Source organism: Molothrus aeneus, chromosome 16, assembly GCF_037042795.1.
Source record: "Molothrus aeneus isolate 106 chromosome 16, BPBGC_Maene_1.0, whole genome shotgun sequence".
Lineage (NCBI taxonomy): Eukaryota > Metazoa > Chordata > Aves > Passeriformes > Icteridae > Molothrus > Molothrus aeneus.
In genome coordinates, this window is record NC_089661.1 from 2,915,000 (window position 1) to 2,934,647 (window position 19,648).

At 56.3% G+C, this 19,648-nt stretch overlaps 1 protein-coding gene across 1 annotated transcript; it reads right to left on the minus strand.

Annotated features, from left to right (window-relative positions):
* Nucleotides 1-516: 516 nt before the first annotated feature.
* On the minus strand, nt 517-18,033 carry PGAP6 (post-GPI attachment to proteins 6). The gene is made up of 13 exons (XM_066560740.1): nt 17,933-18,033; nt 13,715-13,892; nt 12,067-12,274; nt 11,855-11,988; nt 11,251-11,516; nt 9,644-9,969; nt 8,886-8,979; nt 8,186-8,309; nt 7,413-7,549; nt 5,396-5,574; nt 4,417-4,563; nt 3,911-4,027; nt 517-3,069 (listed from the first exon to the last, which is right to left on the minus strand). The coding sequence occupies exons 1-13, from the start codon at nt 18,030-18,032 to the stop codon at nt 2,773-2,775; spliced, it is 2,307 nt and encodes a 768-aa protein (XP_066416837.1). The 5' UTR covers nt 18,033; the 3' UTR covers nt 517-2,772.
* Between the last annotated feature and the right edge of the window lie 1,615 nt (nt 18,034-19,648).

Below are 19,648 nucleotides of genomic sequence, written 5' to 3' on the forward strand. Positions count from 1 at the left end.
CAGGGACGGAACCGCTGGAATTCCACCCCAATGGACTCGGGGGCACGGCTGGAGCCGCGCCAGGCTGGATTTTGGGAAAGGTTCATCCCCAGAGGGTGCTGGCACTGCCCAGGCTCCCCAGGGAATGGGCACAGCCCCGAGGCTGCCAGAGCTCCAGGAGAGCTTGGACAATGCTCAGGCGCAGGGTGGGGTTGCTGGGGGGTCTGTGCAGAGTCAGGGGCTGCCCTGGATGATCCTGAGGGTCCCTTCCCGCTCAGAATATCCCCTTATCCTGTGAGGAAGAACCCATGGAGGGAGCAGAGCCCCGGAGCAGCCGCGCAGGGCAGCCCTGGGCTCTCCGTGTTTGGGCCATCCCAAAGCCTGCCTGGACACGGCCCTGGGGCTCCAGGTGACCCTGCCTGGGCAAGGGGGTGCAGGAGATTCTTCTTCTCTTCTTCCACCCCTTCTTCTTCTTCTCCTTCCGCCCCTTCTTCTTCTTCCAGCCCTGTGGTTGTGTGACTGCAGCCACCAGGCGTCTGCCCGCAAATACCATCACCTTTATTAAATTATAAAACCGTAAGCTTTAAAATTTACTGTATAAAATAATCACAGGTATTAACAGCAAAGAAAAAAATAACATTTTTTCTTTTTCTTTTCTCCCCAGACGCAGGAATTTGCTCAGATTTTACCCAAAATAATTAACCCTCCCTCCTGCAGACACCAAGGCCGGGGTCAGCAGGGAGGGGGCAAAGCAAAAATGAATGATACATAAAATAAAAATAAAATAAACAATCATGTCAGCGGGATTTCTTGCCCCAAAGCTTCTCCTGCTTCCAGCACAGAAATCCCTGAAGGGAAAGGCCCGATGAGGAATTATTGCTTTCTATGATAACCAGCAATACCTGGCCATGTCAGTGGCATCACATCACACTGGTGGCACCCAGGTCACACTGGGGGCATCTGGGTCATACTAGCAGCACCCAGGTCACACTGGCAGCAGTCAGGTCACACTGGTGGCACCTGGGCCATACTGGCAGCACCTGGGTCACACTGGAAGCACTCAGGTCACCTTGGCAGTACCCAGGTGACAGCAGTGGCACCCAAGTCACACTGGCAGCAGTCAGGTCACACTGGTGGTGCCCGGGTCCCACTGGCAGCATCTGGGTCACGCTGGCAGTACCCAGACCAGTCTGGTGGCACACAGGTCCCACTGGTGGCCCCCAGGTCCCACTGGTGGCCTGGCATGGACGGCACGGCTGTGAAGGAGCAGTGATCCCCTGCCACGGTGCTGGGGCCTCAGCACCACTGTGCAAACCAAGACAGGGGACAAAAAAAGTGCCTAAAAGTGGTAAAAGTTGGAGGAAGCCCTGAGGGCCCCGTGTCCCCCTTCCCACCGTGCTGCCCTGGTGGGAGCAGCACAAGGAAAGGCAGGGGACACAGGTGGCAGGGGGATGACACTGCTGGGTGTGGACAAGTGTCCCTCACTTGTCCTGAGCCTGCTTAAAAAGGGGGACTTTGCAGAGGAAGGGGAGGCAGAGGGATAAAGTGCACAGCTGAGCTGGGTGCTCTTCAAAGCAGAGAAAGAACCCCGAGGCGGCAAATCCTTCATTAACAGCTCTTTCCTCCCCAAAGCCACCTGAGGAGGGGCTCCCAGCAGCACACACCAGGCTGACACAGCTGGAAGGATGGAGTTGAGCCCTTATCTGTACAAGAAGGATGGGCAAAGACAACTTCCCTGGTTGCCAAGTTCTGCCCTTGCTTTCTGCGTGCCCTGGAGTAAGGCTAAGGTGAGACACACTGCAAAGGAGACCGTGGCCACCCGGGGAGCCCCTGGTGATGCTCCTGGCTGGGCTGGGGCTGCTGAGGCCTCAGAGCCTGCAGCACATCCAGGCTCTGGGGCACAGCAGGCTGGAGGAGCAGCTCAGGCACCACCCCAACCACCTGTGCTGCCCCAGAGAGAGCCCTGCCCTGCCAAACCCCCCAAAAGGAGGAACACAGTGAATCCCTGAACACCATCAGCCTGGCTCCTCCCAGAGCTGAAGTTAAACTCAGACTAAATCCTGCACTGCTGTGGGTGTCACATGCTGCTGCTGCTGCCTCCTGCATGTCCCCACGTGGGGTTTTTCACATTCCTGCCAGGTCTGATCCTGAATCCACGGCCCAAGTCCCAGCCTCATTCTTCCCCCACAGAATCAGGACCAGGTAAGAGCAGCAGCACCTGTTTCAGAGGGAGAGAGGCTCCAGACCCCCAGGGAGATGGCAGCCAAGGGCCAAGCACGTGTTGGGATCAGCTCCCTCCCTCCCCATCAGCACCAAGGGCACTCGGCAGCATTTGCTCCCCAGAGCAGAAGAAACTTCTGTTCTTCTCTTGAGTTCAAGTGCTGGCTGCAGGATGGCAGGGGTGCCCCACATCCTCTGCCAGGACGGGGTGCAGAGAAGAGCCCAGCAGCCAAAGCCTTGGCTCCAGCTCAGTGTGGGCTAAGCCCAAGCCTCATGGATGCAGCAGCAGGGGAAGAAGGGTTGGCAATCTCCCCCAGGGCTATGGGGAGCTGGGGGACAAGCTATTCCTTGATCTGGAACCACGGAGAGCCTGCCCCACCCCAGCAGAAAAGCAGAGGTGGCCTCAAACTTGCCTCCACAAGACCAGCCCAGACCATCTTCACCTTTAAACCCAGTCCAGGCTGCGCCCTCCTGCCCAGGGGATGAGCCCACGAGAGGAGTGCCGACGTGCCAGGGGCAGCCACAGGCAGGAGCAGCCTCCCCATCCCTGCAGCCAGGCCAGGCCAGGCCAGGTCAGGTCACAGCATAGAGCTCCTCACGGTCGTTCTGGCAGATCTGATAGCGACATGTGAGCTTCTGGGGCCAGGCCCAGGGCTTCTTATGCTTGTCCCGAGGAGGGAGCAGGAAAGCCACGCTGCAGGCCACCAGCACGTGCCAGATGCTGTGGGTGTAGTAGTAGTTCTCATTGGTTTCCATGAAGGCGTACACTGAGATGGCAATGAAAGCCAAGGTGATCCCTGGGAGGAGGTAGAAAACCCAGCGCTTCCACGAGGAGGGGTAGCAGTGCCTGCGCTTTGCTCCGTGGTGAACCTGGAGGGGGGGTCAGAGCACACTCTGGGGGTTCAGCAGCCCAGCAGAGGCTGGGGCAGGGGGGAAAAAGACCCCAGAGCATCTGCCAGCCCCCCAGAGTGTGGTGTTACATTTGAGTTAAATGATATGCTCTGTCTCACCCCTTGAAAACGTAGTTTATTCCAAGCCTTGAAATATCATGGATCTGTAACCCCATTGGCCCAAGTCTTATTCTGCACCTACTTTGAATCTCCCTGTTAAGCTGTGGGGGGAGACCACAGAGGCTGTCTTGGCCCTTTTCCCCCTAGGATCTCCCTCTCTCCCCCTCCTTCCCCCTTTCTCCCTCAGGAACCATGCTGCTCCTGGGGTGGGACCCCCAATAAACCTCATCTAATTAACACCCTCAGAACCGTATGGAGTCTCCTCGCCTGCCTGCTGCTACCAGTGAACATACAGCTTAGGGGGCCCCCCAGGGACCCCCTTAAACGAACTGCTACACCAGGGTGCTTGCTGTCCCTGAGGAATTTGGCCCCCCTGCTGCTTGGGCCCACCTCTGCTCTGCAAAAGCCCCCCAGGAGCTGGTGGTACCAGAGCCTGGCACAGATGCTACAGCTCCTGGCCAGGGCCAAGCCGCAGCCTGTGTTTTGGGACAGCACTGCAGCTCCAGGTGTGAGACCCAGAACCAGGGGTTTCTCAGCTACTGCAGGGCTGGAAGGTGAATCCCTTGCCCTGCTCCCTCCACCTGGGTGTTTCAGGGTTTCAAGCCATGCCTGGATGGGCTGGAGCCTTGGGTCTGCTCCACCGCCACCATTCCTCATGGGGAGCAAAGGGCAGCAGGTCCTGCCTGGCTGCCCTCACTTACCCAGGCTGTAACCATGATGAGGAGGGCGAAGAGGCAGGGACCCATCATGTTCCACACCCCTCTGCGGTCCAGCTGCAGGGACATGGCAATTAACAGGGTCCCCAAGACGAAAAGGACCTGGAAAAGAGACACCACCACCACTGGCAGGAGCTCACCTGTTGAGAGAGCACAGCCAGACATGCCAGAGGCAGGGAGAACCTCTTCTCCTGGCTTCCCAGCTCTGCATCCACACAAGAGTCAGGAAAAACACCTTCAAGAAGGAGAAACCACAGAAGCCACAAACCTTTACCCCAAATCTCAGGGGAAATTTTCAGGCCCAGCCCCTACGAGCACGCAGGCTCACAAGCCAAAGTGCTGGGACAAAACAAGCCAGGGTGGCACTGGGTGACAAACAGGCTGTGTCACCCAGCTGTGTCATTAAATACAGAGGTGAGAGGGCTCGGTGTGGTCACTCAGCTTGGCTGGCTGGGGTCTGGCAGGGCTGTGTGGGGACACCTGACACTCACGTATTTCAGGATCTTCTTGAGGCGGGCCATGCAGAGGATGGTGACCCAGATGGACACCACGGAGCCCAGGAAGTCGCAGTACTGCAGGGTGTCATAGTCCATGATGCACAGCACGGCCACGCCCGGCTGGTCACACGCGTGGTAGAACTGCGCCAGAAGGGGACAAAAGCAAAGGTCAGCACAGAGCCAGCAGCACCACAGGGCTCTTTGGGAAGGGGAGGCAGGAGAGGGCTCAGCCCACAGGCCGGATCCCTCCTGCAGTGGCTCCAGGAAGCTCCACCAAACCAGCATTGTGGAAAGCAGGTGAGAGCAGGCAGCCTGCAGCTCTGAAAGGGCAGGACACAGAGCTGGGGCAGGGCCAGAGGAGGGACAGCTGACAAGGGGACTGAAGCACCTGCTCTGTGAAAAAGTTGGGGCTGCTCAGCCTGGAGAAGAGAAGGTTGCATGGAGAACTCATTGCATCTGAAGGGAGCTACAGGGAAGCTGGAGAGGGATTCTTCTCAGGAACTGGAGTGATGGGACAAGGACTAATGGGTACAAATTGAAAGAGGGGAAATTTAGGTTAGATATTAGGGAGAAAATTTTTACTGTGAGCATGGTGAGACACTGAAACAGGTTCCCCAGGGAGGTTGTTGATGCCCTAGCCCTGGAAGTATTCAAAGCCAGCTTGGATAAGGCCTTGAGCCACCAGGTCTAGTGGGGATATCCCTGTCCATGGAACCAGGTGATTTTTAAGGTCCATTCCAACCCTTTAACATTCTTGGATACTACAAGAATGTTAAGGGTTGGAATGGACTTTAACATTAACATTTAACATTCTTGGATACTACAATGTGCCCATGGAGGTGCTTGTCCAATGATCCCAGGAGCTCTTTGTGGAGCTCCGCGATGGGCTGCTCCACCAAGGACTTGATTCTGGCACAGCCAGAGCTCAAGCTCACAGCCAGGGGGAGGTGAGGGGACACAGGGCAGCCCCTACCGTGGAGAAGAACATGGTGTAGGTGTAGACAGAGGCCTCCACCAGGTAGAAGCGATAGACAGCGACTGCAATGGCGGGCAGGAACATGAGGTTGCTCAGGGTGAGCAGGAGCGTGGCCAGGTTCTGTGTGCCCACGGTCTGGGCCTTGCTGTCATCTGTGCAGCTCCAGCCGCCCCAACCTGCGGACAGAGAGGCTTCTGTGGATCTCCAAGGCCCTGCCTTGTCTTCCCACAGCAACCAGCAGGAGCTGGGGTGCCTGAGAAAGAGCAATCCCACACCAGACTGTCCCTGAGCCTCTTTTGCATCAGCCTCTCACGCTCCTGCTCTCAGGGTGTCTCATTACTCTGCTGTGGGAAGCTGGGGAAGCCCAGCAGAGCCCCGTGGCTGCCCTGAGGACATTCCCCAGGTTGTTCCCATGTAGCAGAGGCCATCCTACATCCACACTGGTACTTTCCATCCCTGTAGTAACTCAACACATGTACTACTTGCTGGTGGAACACCAAGCACTCAACGTTCAGATGCTTCACGTGATGGTGTAAGCTGGGTGCAAGATCCCAGGAATCAGATGGAGAATGATCCCCAGCACTGAAGAAGCCACTGGGCTCCTCTCCTACAAGCTGTCATAGCAGGGCAGACCCCAAACCAGGTCAGGCTGCTCTGGACCTTCCCCAGCTGACTTTTGAAGATCTCCAAGGATGGAGACCTGGAACCTGTGCAAAAGCAAACAGCTCTGAAGGGGGAGAAAATGTGTCTTCTTCAATTTAGGTGACAATTTCCTGCTGCAGCCAATGTCTGTGGCCTCTTGCCCTTTCCCTGTGCTCACCCTGCATAGCTGGCTCCAGGGTCCCTGTAACCTCTGGGCAGCACAAAGTGTGACTGGTGGCACTGCAGCTCCTCTTCCACTGGCTGAACAAACCCACTGCCTCAGCCCATGGTGACATCCAGGGCTGCAAAGAGCCCTAATTTCCTAAAGGACAGTGCCTGACACAAAACAAAACTCTCACTCCCTGACTGGATATCAAAGACTGAACTGAGGCAGTCTCTATGAACACAAATCTGCCTCTTCTTTTTAAAAATTATTTAAATTATTTTAATTAAAGATTAAGGTGCCCATGCCCTCCTTTTGAAAAAAGGAGGTCAGCCACAGGGCAGCTGGGGTATGTGCAGGCACTCCATGGTCAAGAGGCAGAGTTAACAGTGGCATCCATCCCATTCCAGAGGGACTGGAACCCTCAGCAGCAGCTCTGCCCCGGGTGCTGGCTCCCTGCCAGGCAGAGCCCATGGAACCTACTCTCTCTGGTTTATTTCTGGGTCACCAATATGCAGATGGGGCACTTTCCTCGGGGTGATTCAGCAGAAAGCTGTCCTCAGCCTGATTCTCCAGTTCCCTTAAGGTGCTCTGTGCTTCCCAGAACCTGGCAGCCCTCGGGGAAATTGGGATGCTGCTCTCCATCTCCCTCCTCACCCATTAGCAGCACTGCAGCAGGGAGGTCCTGGCTCAGGCCCAGAGCAGCAGGGAACCACATTTTGCCTTGTCCTTGTGCTGAGAACAGGTGCACAGACCCACCCAAGCACAGCAGAGCTCTTCTTCCCTCCACCACAGACTTCCCAGGCCATTAAGATAATTAGGAGCTGACACAGATATTCCTCCTCCAGGGGCACCTCTGAGTCTCAGGCTCTTGGCAGGAGACACAGGGACTGCAGCCCAGCCTGATCACACCTCGTACCAGGAGCCCACACAGCAAACCCTGACAGGCACAGGCTCTGACACAGGCATTTCAGGCACCCTGATCTCTCTGGAGATGCTCACCAGCACTGCTCCAAGCCCTGGGGGGCTCCAAGCTGTCCTCATCCCAATTCCCCATCACCCCTGGGCGCTTCCCAGAACTTTCCTTCCCCGGGCACTGTGACACTGCCACCCACAGCAAACCCCAGGCTCCCCCAGTCCAACCCCGCGCCCCTGAACTGTGCTGTTCCCTCGGGAGGATGGCAAAGCTTCCCAGGAGGGGGCACTCACCAGCCTTGCAGCTGCAGCCGGCGTAGAGGAAGCCGTGCCTGCGCAGGAGGCTGCACTGCCCGTAGGGGCCGCAGTCGTTGAAGCAGGGGGTGAGGTAGGCGAACACCGACACTCTGCCTTCAGCACTGGCACATCCCCTGCAAGGACAGCACGTCCCCTTGCTGCCACAGCCCTTGGGACAGCCCCCTCCCTGCTCCCCATGGCCAGGCCGTGCTCCTGCCTGCAACTCCCTGGTATTTCGGGATCTGCTCCATCCCTCCCTAGAGCCAGGAGCAGAGCCTGCCCCCTCGCCCCCTGGGCTGCCAAACTGATGTGCAGGTGGGTGGCAGATGTCCCCAGACCCCCTGGCAGACCCCAGTGCCCATGGCTGGTCCTGAGGACAGTGTCACCAGTGCTGTTTTGCATCGTGCACTTAGCTCCTTACACAGAAAATCAGCAGGAAGGCAAACTGCAGGAATTCTGCACCTTAGAGACCTCCCAGGAGCGTAACAGCAGCAATTATTTCCCAATTTATCACCTCTGAATGCACCTGGGGAAGGGGAAGCTCCCCTAGGCAGGCTCTGCCATCCGCAGTCAATGTGAGCTGTGCCAGCTCAGCATCAGACAAGCTGCAGGGTGCTCACAAGGGAGCAGGGCCACCCACCTCCCTGTCCCTCTGCAGCCACAGTGCAATGCCACCAGCTGAGAGGAGCCCACAGCCCACACAGGAGGACAGGGGTCAGGTTTGCTCACACAAGGGCAGTGGGAGGTAGTGAGGTGACATCCAGACTCACCCCTGTCCCCTGGGGCAGAGGAGCTGCAGGGACAGGAACCAGTCATCGGTCTGTGGGTACAGGACAATCAGCATGGCTTCTGCAGAGGACGTGCTCACACTCAGAGGGTAGCCCTGGGAGAAAGCTGAAAAAAGGAGAGTGCTGTGATGTGCCAGGGCTTGAGGAGAAGGGCCCACAGCAATCCCAGGCTGAGACTGACCCCACAGGAATCAGCTGGCTCTTGTGGCTCCTTGCTCCCATGCTCAGGAGGCACCAGCGGCCTGGAGAGCACCCCTGATCTCAAGATCCTTTTTCTTGAGATCTCAACTTTTTCTTTCATCTCAGTTCCTGGTACATATCTGGGCAGCACAGGGTACCTGGAACAGCCTGTTGTCTTGGCTGGTCCTCCATGCACAGCTTAACTGCTTTGCACACCAGCAGTACCTTCACCATCCCCAAACCTCCTGCCAACAAGGCTGGAAGAGCCCCAGCTGGTAACCAGACCTTCCTTTGGTGGAGGCTATCTCGTGGTGCCAGGACACCACCTGCACCCCAGCATCCTGGGAATGTGCCAGCACAAAGACCTCATGAGAGTTTGTGCAAAAACTGGATTCTTTGGGACACACCATGAAGTCCTGAGTCAGTTAACAGCTTGCCAAGTCCAAAAGCAGAGCCTGGGATGACACAGCTGAGCTGGTGGCAGTGCCAGCATCTCTCCTACCTGTGCTGCAGTTCTGTGTGGCGTTGAGGGACAGCACTGGAGAAGCAGCACTCACACAGGCTGCCACGGTGGCATTGGCCAGGCTCACAGATGTCTGTGCAAACAGAGCAGTGCCCCATGTTAGAGTGCCCCAGTGCCATCCCCCTGCACCATCCCTTCCCCACAGTGCCCAGGGACAATAAATCCTTCAGGTCAAGTCACCCATCAATTCAGAAGGTTTCTGTTTGTGCTGCCACTGTGTTGTGTCATGGATGAGAGGCAAGAGACCCTCGTGGGGGACCCTGCCCCAAAGCTGGGACACCCACTCATCATTTCAGCACCAGCACAGGGGAGACACGAGTCAGAGTCTGCAGAACATTAGGGCTGAACCCTGGGCCAGCCCTCAAGAAATTTAATGGAATTTCAGGGGGCTGATTTTGGTGGTGGTGGGGTGTCACTGAAGGAGGCTGGGAATCAATGACTTGGACAGGAACATCCCTGGGTTCCCCTGCCCAGCCTCCTCTCCTGGTGGCAAGGTGCCAGGCTCCCATGGAGAGGATGGCACTGCAGCTGCTTTCCGTTTTGTCTCCTCTGCGTCACTGCCACCACACGCTGCAGGCTGTGCCATTGGAATTGGAGCTGGCAGGTGGGACACGCTGCAAGCAGCTAAAAAAGGCTCAGAGTACTTTGTAACAACAAAAAGAGAAACAGTCCCACTGGTGCCTACAACCCCTGGAGCCCTGCCAAGGGGACACAGTCCCCTTTGTCACCCTGCTCACCTTGTTGAGCAGCAGACTGACCACGAGGGATCCCCCGCTGTCCATGCCCGTGTTGAGGTTGAGCAGGAGCAGGGTGGGGGACAGGGAGCTCACGGGCACGCTGGGGCCGTTCAGGAGCCGGTAGCGCACGGACACCACGTCCAGGTCCTCCCTGACCACGGGCTGGCTCTGCAGGCAGGAGCTGCTGCGCTGCCCAGACGTGTTCTGTGGAGCTTCTGCTGCAGCCAGAGCAGAGCTGCCTGCTGCTCCTGGTCTGTGGGGAGCAGACTGGCTCTGGTTTAGGCTGATGAAGTTAAGGAAGGAGCTGGTGCTTCCTGGTCTGCAAACTAGAGTGAAAAAGGAGAGGAATCAGCACAGCCAGGTCTAGCACCTCACCCAGCAAATCCAGCTCCAAGGAGCAGCACAAACCCGAGGGGGTTTCAGGTGGTTCATGTTCTGCACAAACTGAGGGGTTTCAGGTTATTCATGCCCTGCACAAACTGGGGGGTTTCAGGTGGTTCATGCTCTGTATGAACTGGGGGGTTTCAGGTGGTTCATGCTCTGTATGAACTGGGGGGTTTCAGGTGGTCCATGCCCTGCATGAACTGTCCCTGAAGTGCCATCTTTGCAGGAGGAGCACCCACAAGGTGGGACACTGCTGGGAGCCAGGCAGTGGTAGAGTGGGTGGAAGCACCCTGGAGCTGCAGGGGAGAGGGAACAGAAGAAGGGATAGCACAGCACCATCAAGGTGCCCAGGGAGTGCTCACTCAGCACCAGCAGAGCTCAGCACTCAGCTGTCCCACAGGCTGCACAAAAGTCTCTCCCAGCTCCCCACATGTGGGCAAAAAAAGCTGAGCAGGAGGGAGAAGCCAACCCAGTGGAAATGGGCACCCTGGTAGATGGAGCTGCATGGGACACTCGGAGTCCTGGAGTCCCGCTGCTGGAGACTGTCCATTGCTCCCCCAGACTCCAGTACTACCCTCTGATAACACCTCTGCTGCCAATGCCAGGTCTTCCAGCACACAGGATGAGGCTCTGCTTTGAAGAGAAGGTGGCAGAAGCCCCAGCAGAAGAAAACTTCAAAAATGTACCTAAGTGGTGAGCTTCCAGCAGTCAAACAGGGATTATGGTCATGTAATAGGTGCAAACGTGTCTACCACAGCCACAGGGACCTTGTGACCACCTGAGCCACATGGTGTCACTGGAAATGGTGACACCCCCTTACAACAACTCCAGACATTTCCCCAACTAAACCTCTGTGGTTTCCTGCCTGTAGCCTGCTCTTGGCCAATTCGTAGTCAATACAGCCTTAGTCTGGTGTACCACAGAAAAATATTTTCCCCACCAAATTTTAAGCCAGCCACTGCTTCCCAAACAACCTTTAGGACAATAACACTGAACTTTTCACGTGTTTCCAAACAGGCAGCTCTAGAAAAAGCCTCTCTGGGATGAACACCAGAGTTTTCAATTTTGTCCCCAAAGCAAAAACTACGGCATCCAAGAGGAGGCAACCAGCATGATGGGGAGCATGGCCACCACAGCCAGGCACCCAAAGACCCAAGGGGGATACAGCACACACAGAGCTCCCTCTGGTCCTTCTCTTACGGCTAAAGAACATGGAATCCCACCTGTGAAAGAAGCCAGCATCTCCACCGACACGCTGGCGTTGGCAGTGCCGAGACTCTCCACCATGATCTGCAGCCACTTCTCCCAGGGCGGTGACTCCAGGGCCAGGCTGCAGTTGGTGCTCCCTGTGCAGGTGAGGCTCCTCTGGAAGGACTGGGGCAGGGTGATGGAGCCCAGCAGCACCCTCACAGTGCAGGCTCTCTGCTCGCTGGTGACGCAGCTGCTCAGCTGGAACCGCATCGCCGCCGCGTGCTTGGGAACGAAGACCCTGCAGGGGAGGTAGCAGCAGTTTGCAGGGCTTGTACTCTCAACACAAGCCAGGTCCCCAGGGCTTTGTGACAAGAGCTAGACTGCCCTGGTTGGTGCTGTGAAAATCCTTCCCAAGGCAAACATCTGGAAGTACTAAAACTGCTGGGAAGAGCTGGAGAAGGGTGCTCGTGTGCTCCCCGTGCAGACCCTACCACTGCTGCAGGGAGCTCAGCAACAGGCTCACAGACCCCCCAGCTCCAGCCCCACGTGGGAACAACACTGCCTTCCCTTGAGCAGCTTGTGTGGGAAGTCCCACCCTGCCATGCCCTCAGTTGCCCACCCGCTGCTCCCACTCACTTGACATGCAGTGGCTTAGCAGGCGAGACAACGGTGTGAGGCATGGGCACACCAGGCTCCAGGACAGGCATATCAGTGAGTCTGAGCACAAACATATCTGCCTGGAACATATAGGGGCATGGAGTGGAGAAACCCTGCAGGAGGGGAGAGCACAGGGGTCAGCTGTGGTTGTGATGAGACACGAGGGGCAGGGCACTGGGCAGGACCCTCACCTTGACCTCGATCCTGCCCGCAGCCTGGGGCAGGTGGGCAGCGATGAACCAGTCCCCAGCAGCAGGGGTGGTGACGTTGACAAAGGTGGTGTTTTGCACAGCACTGCTCAGGGTGATGCTGATGTTGTAGGAGGGACGGACGGTGGCGTTGGCAGGAAAGCGGGTGCCCAAAGGGTTAATGACGGGAGGGGCTCCGTGCCGAAAGTGCCTGCAAGATAAACGGGGATACAAACTGGCCTGGGACTGGAAAGGGAGCAGGCTGGAAAACCCCACATTTTCAAGTGGAGTCATCATTTTCATCTGGGGAGGATTGGCTGCTATTAGCTTATCTGGGATTTATTTAGAGATTGGTTTTACTTGGCAGCTTATTAAGATTTACATGGTTCCATCAAGCCTGGGAGCAAATTTCCAACACTTGCTAAGGCTAAGCCCCACCTACAGAATTCTGCTTTATAATCATCAGCAAATTCCCCATACAGGGAAAGTCATCTACAAAGAACTTTAATTTTCTAGCTAAGATCTGCATCTTCCCATTTCCTCTTTTAAGGAAGGCAAACAGACAGACTAAAAAGACACTTTCCAAGGAAGGCCCCTATTACAGACTTCAGTACAGCAGCACTTCTGCTTTCTAGATAAGCCCAGCATTTGAAGTAGCAGAAACACACACAGCTGAGGAACGTAGGAGATATTTACCCAGTCAATTTGGCATTTAATTTGATTGCTTTTGGACTGCACTGCAACAGGTTCAGCAAGCAGACATGACAGGTGACATGTTATTACTCCTTGGAGCTTATCTGGGTTAGCCATCATTTCTTGGATTATTGTTTAGCTGCTGCCTTGTCCCTCATGTCCCCAGACTGCTGGAAACCTTTCTGGGAAGCAGAAAGCAGGCAGATCATCTGTGCCAGGCTGCTCAGGAGCAACTTAGAGTGCCAGTCTCCCCAGGACAGACCAAGGAGGCACAAGCCAAGCAGCTTCAGTCACTCCCAGATCTCTGTGGAATGGGTGCCAGACACCCGTGTGACTCCATGGGCACAACTTGCTGAGGAAGCTTGGTGTCCTCCAAAGATAAAGCTCAAAATCTGCCAAGTTTTGGACCTCAAATCCTTCAACAAGTCAAGCACTGTTTTAAAAGAAGCATTTCTTTCACTGACATTGAGTTTGCAATCTCCTCATGCTCCTGTATCCACACGACACCACATTCCTCTCCTATCTTTGCTCCACGCTCGGCCGCGCCCCTCACAAAGTGCCCCCAAATCTCCTCAGTTCTTTTGCACTGGGCAGTTTGCCCATCTCCAGCCATTCTGGGTCTGCTCAAGTCCCTTGTAGCCCTGCCACATCGTTTGGCACCTCGTGCAGGTTCTGCCAGGCCAGGAACAGCTCTGAGCAGCACACCTGCCTCACTGTGAAGCTCTCTCCAGACTCCTAAGGGCTCTCTGGGACACCACACCTGACAGCCCCAGACCTGCTGGTAACATGAACACCAAACACTCCTACAGGTTTTAACACAGACTCACTGCTGCTGCATGAAGAAACCACATGAGGAGCTGCCCAGCCTCCACAACCAACCCCAGCCACGAGTGACCAGGACGAGGGGACAAGAAGCCCACAGGACAAGCCCTGGCACAGGGACATAGGACATACATACACAGTGATCTCCATGCTGGTGCACTCAGGGCCCTTCCCCCGGGATGCCTGCAGGAGCCAGCGCAGCAGCACGGTGTCCTCTGGCACGTGGAAGTGGAAGAGCTTGGCGTTGCCATACCAGCTGTAGAAGGAGAGCTTCTGTGCACTCTGAGAGAAGTACTCGGACACATACAGGGAGTCTGCGAGGGAGAGAGCACAGCAGTTGGTGGGGGAGCTGCTGGGGGCAGGCTGCAGGGCTTAATCCACCCACAGAAGCTCACAGGAGGTTTAATGTTTCTTGGAACAGTGCACTCTGTGTCCCTGATTTCTCATTCCAGTCCCATTAGGTATGTGGTGATCCGTGCACCTCCAGCCAGAACCACCCACGTGCCTACATCACCCTGAACCAGAGAGCACTAACAGATGTCTAAACTTCACTCTGAGAAACGTGCCCTGAAGATAAGAGATCACCAGAGACACCAAACAGGAGGAAAAGGTCAGGAGGAAAGGCTGATGGCAGAAGGAAAGGTGATGGAATAGGCAGCAGGAGCCCTGGGCACAGCACAGAGCAGATGGGTGCAGGCAGCACGGGGTGCCCTCTGCCCCAGCAGCAGTTCATGGTGCCAGGAGGCAAGAGCTGTGCCCTTGTCTACTGCTGAGCACATGGGCTGATGTTTTATATGGGCAGAGAGGGAAAGGATGGGGGATGATTTTAAACGAAGGGAGGGGAGATTTAGATTGGATGTTAGGAGGAAATTCTTCCCTGTGATGGTGAGGAGGCACAGATTGTCCTGAGAAGCTGAGGCTGCCCCATCCCTGGAAGTGTCCAAGGCCAGGCTGGATGGAGCTCAGAGCAACCTGATCTGGTGGAAGGTGTCCTTGCCCATGAGATGATCTGTAAAGGTCCCTTCCAACCCAAACCATTCTGTGGTTATCCATTAACCCAGCTCAGGACACAAGGTGCTGCCTTCCTGTGACACACAACACTATGCAAATTCATGTGCTGCAAATGTAACTCTTTCAGACATGCCTTCTAAAGCCTAGTGATTTTCCTAGCTGGAAGAAAAGCTGCTGGGACAGTGAGAACAGCCCCAGGGTAGGCTGAAAGGGTGTGCAAGAGGACAACAGCTACTCAGCCAAAGTGCCATCAGGATGAACTAGATCCTCCATCCCTCTGCCCAGCCACACATCTACAGATCACCCCCAGCAAAATATAAATTACCAAACCAGCCAGACTGCAGCTCAGGGCTGGAAAAGAAGCACCACATCAGCTGAGAAAGGGATAAACTGCACAGAGACATTGGAGTCAAGGCCATCCAAAACCAAGGTTCGTAACACTCAGCAAGAGGGCAGAAGGTTATGTCTTCATGTGTCTGTGGAGATGATGGAGCATCTTCTTGATGCTCCTTTCCTACTTTGGAATCCCTGGAGTGGGGAGAAACTGTGGCACCTTGCAGAGGCAGATTCCTTGTTTCTATCATAGAATAGCAGTGAGGGTGAGTTAACTTGGCCTTCCCTCAAAGCTGCACAGGGTCGTGCTACAAACACAGAGCTGTTATACACAACTGTGTATAAGAAAGACAGCAAAGAAAGAGGAAAACAATCCTTAGGCAGCAGCAGATCCTTGGGATGTAGTTCCTGCCGGGAGGAACCTAATCCTAACAGGAACTACGATTCATTCATGCCCCAAAGGAGGACGCTGCACCCACGGCAGGGCCGGGAGACAGGAACGGTAATCAAGGCTTTAACTCCTTGGCAATTTACCAAGGCAGAGCCTGCGGGCATCCTGCGAGCCCAGCAGGGAAAGGAGGAGACAGGAAAGCGAGAAATACCAGCCACACAAGGCAGCTGGAGGATCTGCTCCGGGAGGAAGAGCAGTGGCTCTGACCTTGCCGCAGGGGCTGCCCCGGGGGACAGAGCTGGCAGCACCTCCATGCACAGAGCCAGGAAAGGCCATAGGGAGAAGTGAGCCTTGAGCAGGGCAGCCAAGAGAGCACAGCCCCTGGGCAGAGCTGTCCCACTGCAGTCCCCAGGCCGGGGACACACTGCTCTCCAGCCAGCAAGGAGCAGAGACCACAAAAGGGGCTTTTCAAACCAAATCTCCCTGGCTGAAACGCCAGCGCAGTGCGTGGGTACTGTGGACAAGAGCTGGCTGTGATCCCTGCAAGCCCAGGGACATTTCCCTCATTGGGCTATGGAAAGGAGCAGGCTTTCATCAGTGCTGTCTGTACCCCCAGCACACTCCATACACACTTGGCACTCTCATTTCTGGCAGCCCAAGGGGACATTTGGGCACAGGAGGAGGGTAGACAGGGACACAAAGCATCATTAGAGCTGGGAGAGCCCTGGTCCTTCTGCATGCAACAGGTCCCATCAGACAACCTCCAACCTGCCCCAAGCCCACCAGCTGTCAGCCACGGCCACCACCCATCCTGCACGTCCTCACCGAGCCAAAGATCCCCTTGTGTGGGTTTGGGGGAGGACAGGGCAGGCCAAGTGCAAAATTAAAAACCCCAGCAATCAGCAGTGCTCTTTATTAAGGACTGGTCAATTATATGGAGCGAGCTCAAGAGCATTACCAGGTCAGAGCAGGCAGCCCTGCCCTGCCCACCTGCCTGTCACCAGGTGAGCACCAGCTGGGGCTGTGGACAAAGTCCACTGCCAAACAGCTGCTTGTGGTGACAAGGGCTGAGCCCCTGCTCACAGGCTGTGCTGGGCACCCAGAGCTGCACCACAGCCTGGTATGTGACTTCCTCCACCCAGGGTGACAAGGAAATACCACAGATAAGCGGGACATCAGCACAGAAAAGCCTGAAAGACAGGTCACTGCAGCCCAATGTGTGCTTTGGCAGCTCAATGTGAGCTCTGGCAGCCCATTTGCATCAAGAGAGAGTTGTCTGGCATGTGCTGTGCTGTCTTTGTGTCCATCCCCGTCTATTCAGTCTGCTCAACGCCAGCGTGGCAACACCTGGAAAGTCCCACTTGACTGTTCCATGATGTGAAACAAGCTTTAAACTGAGCAAGAGACCCATCCAGTGGATGCTGTTTTCCATCCTCTTCCATACAGATCTCGCATAAGCAGATTTCAAAGGTATCATGCAAAAACCAGAGGTGTTTTAAGACAAGGAACAGAACACGGTAGAGTCCCTGATGCACGAAGGAGACACATTATTTCAATTTCAGAGTAAAGAGTCACCTGCCACAGCTTGGGTTTGTTTGTCCAAAGATGATCTCATGGTAGTTTTAGGACATAATGCCTTGGCTGCGGGTTTCACAGGGCGCCCCATCAAAGGGAAGGAGCCCTCATTTCAAAGCAGACACCGTCTAAAGCTACAGAGTTGATGAGCCCGACTCGAGAAAAGGCTGGGCTGTGATGCAGGATGTTTTCCCACTTACAGTGTAACAGCAATCCCGTTCCTTTATCCCGGCTCTTAAAATCCACCTGCAAATGTTGCAGAGCAAGGATCCCCTCGCTCCCCGGCTGAGCAGCTGATCTCGGCCAGCGCCCCGCCGTATCCCTACGGAGGTTTTCCCTACAGAGCCATTCCCACAGCCGGCGGGACGGCGCCGGGACAAAGCCGGCACCACACCTGAGGCGCAGGGAGCTCTCCAGGGCTGGGAACCCAGCGAGCAGGATGCCAGAGCAGGGTGGGCCTGGGGCACGGGGCCACGTCCCCGCGGCTCCCCGGGAGCCTCACGCTCTGCGGACTGTGAGGAAGCGATAAGCACCATCCATCATCAACAGGACAACCACGGGCACAACGAGCCCACCCCCGGGACGGAGCGGGCAGGTGAACAACCTCACCTCCCCAAACATCTCCACCCCAGAGCAGCTCCGGAGGGGCTGCACAATCCCCGCGGGACCCCAGACCCACCGCTCTCCCAAAAGCCGCGTTCCCATCCATCCGTCCGCATGCACTGGAAGTAAAGTAACCTGAAAACAAGGCAAACCCAAGGAAAACAAGCGCTGCGAACACAGCAGAGCCCTCTGCGAGTGGCCTGACCTGCCACTGCTCCGCAGGGCCGGCACAAGCGCTGCTCCCCGGAGATGCTCCAGAGCCCCCGGCTCCCTCGGGAAAGCACGAACCGCCCCAAAGTCACCGCAGATCCACCCCGGCAGCAGCTGCGACACCCGGGGCAGCTCCCGGGGCTCCCCTCAACACCACCCTCCGCTGTCCCACCGCCGCCTCTGCCCCCCGAGACCCCGCGGATCGCCGCTCTCCGCCCCGCCGGGACTCACCGGGGCCGGCACGGCCGGCGCGGCCGGCGGGCAGCGCCAGGAGCTGCAGCAGCAGCAGCAGCAGCAGCCGCGGCAGGGGCGGCCCGGCTGCCCCGGCCATGGCCGCCCGCCCGCCCGCCGCTGCCCCGGCCCCGCCGCCCGCCCCGCAGCGGCGCCGCCGCCGCCGCCGCCGCCGCCGCTTCCGCCGCCCGGCCCGCCCCGGGCCCGCCCCGGGCCCGCCCCCCGCCGCACCGGGAGCGACGGAGCGGGGCTGGGCTGCCCGCGGGGCCGCAGCTGCCGCCGGGGAGCACCGCCCCGCACGGCCCCGCCCCGCACGGCCCCGCTCCGCCCCGCACGGCCCCGCTCCGCCCCGCTCCGCCCCGCACGGCCCCGCTCCGCCCCGCACGGGCCCGCTCCGCCCCGTCCTGCGAGCCCCGGGATGCGCCCGGCGGGTCGGAGCATCCCGGGCACGGTGCCGGTGCGGCTCCCGGCTGCGGTTCTGAGCGCCGGGAAGGCCGGGGAAGGTGGTAGTTGGGTACTTGGAGATCAGTTGAAGCTGGAATCGCAAACATGCGCATGGCTCGGTCGTGACCGGGCAGCCCACCATGCCCCCGCTCAGACGGGAATCACTGCGGAGGCTCAGCCCTTCAGCTGATGGGTGATTCAATGCTCGTTTCTGCAAAGCCCGTTGCTTTCTCACGGATCTGCCATGTTCATAGGACTCACGGGAGATGTGGCTTTCATAGGCACGGTCAAGTCATTCTCTGATTTTCCAGCTGATTTCAAAAGAGTCAAGGATTTTCTTATACCTGCGTTTTCCTTGGCATACGTCTGATGTGTTTCCCAGCAGAAATAATGAAGCTTGGGGACAATCTCGAAGTCCTTGCTCAGGCAAAAATCCCACCACTCCCTCACCAGTCAAGTCCTCCTTAGCTGAGGACTTCAGAGCTGTTTCCAGTCAGCCACGAGCTCCCTGGAGGTGGAGTTTCTTCTTCTGGAGCTCAAAGTCTTTGCTGCTTGCTATCACAAGACTTTACTCTTTGTAATAAATTCTTGGGGCATGGGAAGGAAATCCCCTGGGGAAGTGCCTGCCATTTTCCAGGAGCTCTGACACCACCAAAATCCCAGTCAGAGCAGGCTGTGTGCTCAAAGCTGGCAATGCCCTCACCCGATTTAGGAGAAGACTTCCCTGAAGTCAGCCCACAAGCTGAGCACATAAAGCTCAAAGGATGGGAAAAGACTATTCTGCTAATTTCCAGCTTCAATTTTTTTACTGCTTGTTCATTTCCCTTTGCCCCTGTGTGATACTATCCTTGGATTTTCAGAGCTCTCCTTTTAAGAGAAAAACAAATAAACCCTTCTGTCCCCATTCTATATTAATTTAGCCTTCAACTCCACTTCTAAAGATATCAACTCATCTCCAATCAGCACTTATGAATTACTTTCTTGAAATGCCATTTCTAGTTATTTTCCTCTTAAAAGAGAAAAAAAAAAAGTGAAAGACCTGAGCATAAATTAAGCTTATCTAACACAATGCAGAGTCAGATCCACAATGTGTTACAATATCTATTTTTTTCACAGCTTGGGTCCCTTGGAGATGCTTGTTCCCAAGAGAAGCATTCCAGTGTTCCCTGTAACTGTGTGGATGGATGCTGTAGGACATGCCACCTCCAGAGTGACAGCTGCTCCAAACACATGGGGACGTGCAAATGTTGTCACTGGCTCAGTGACTGTCTG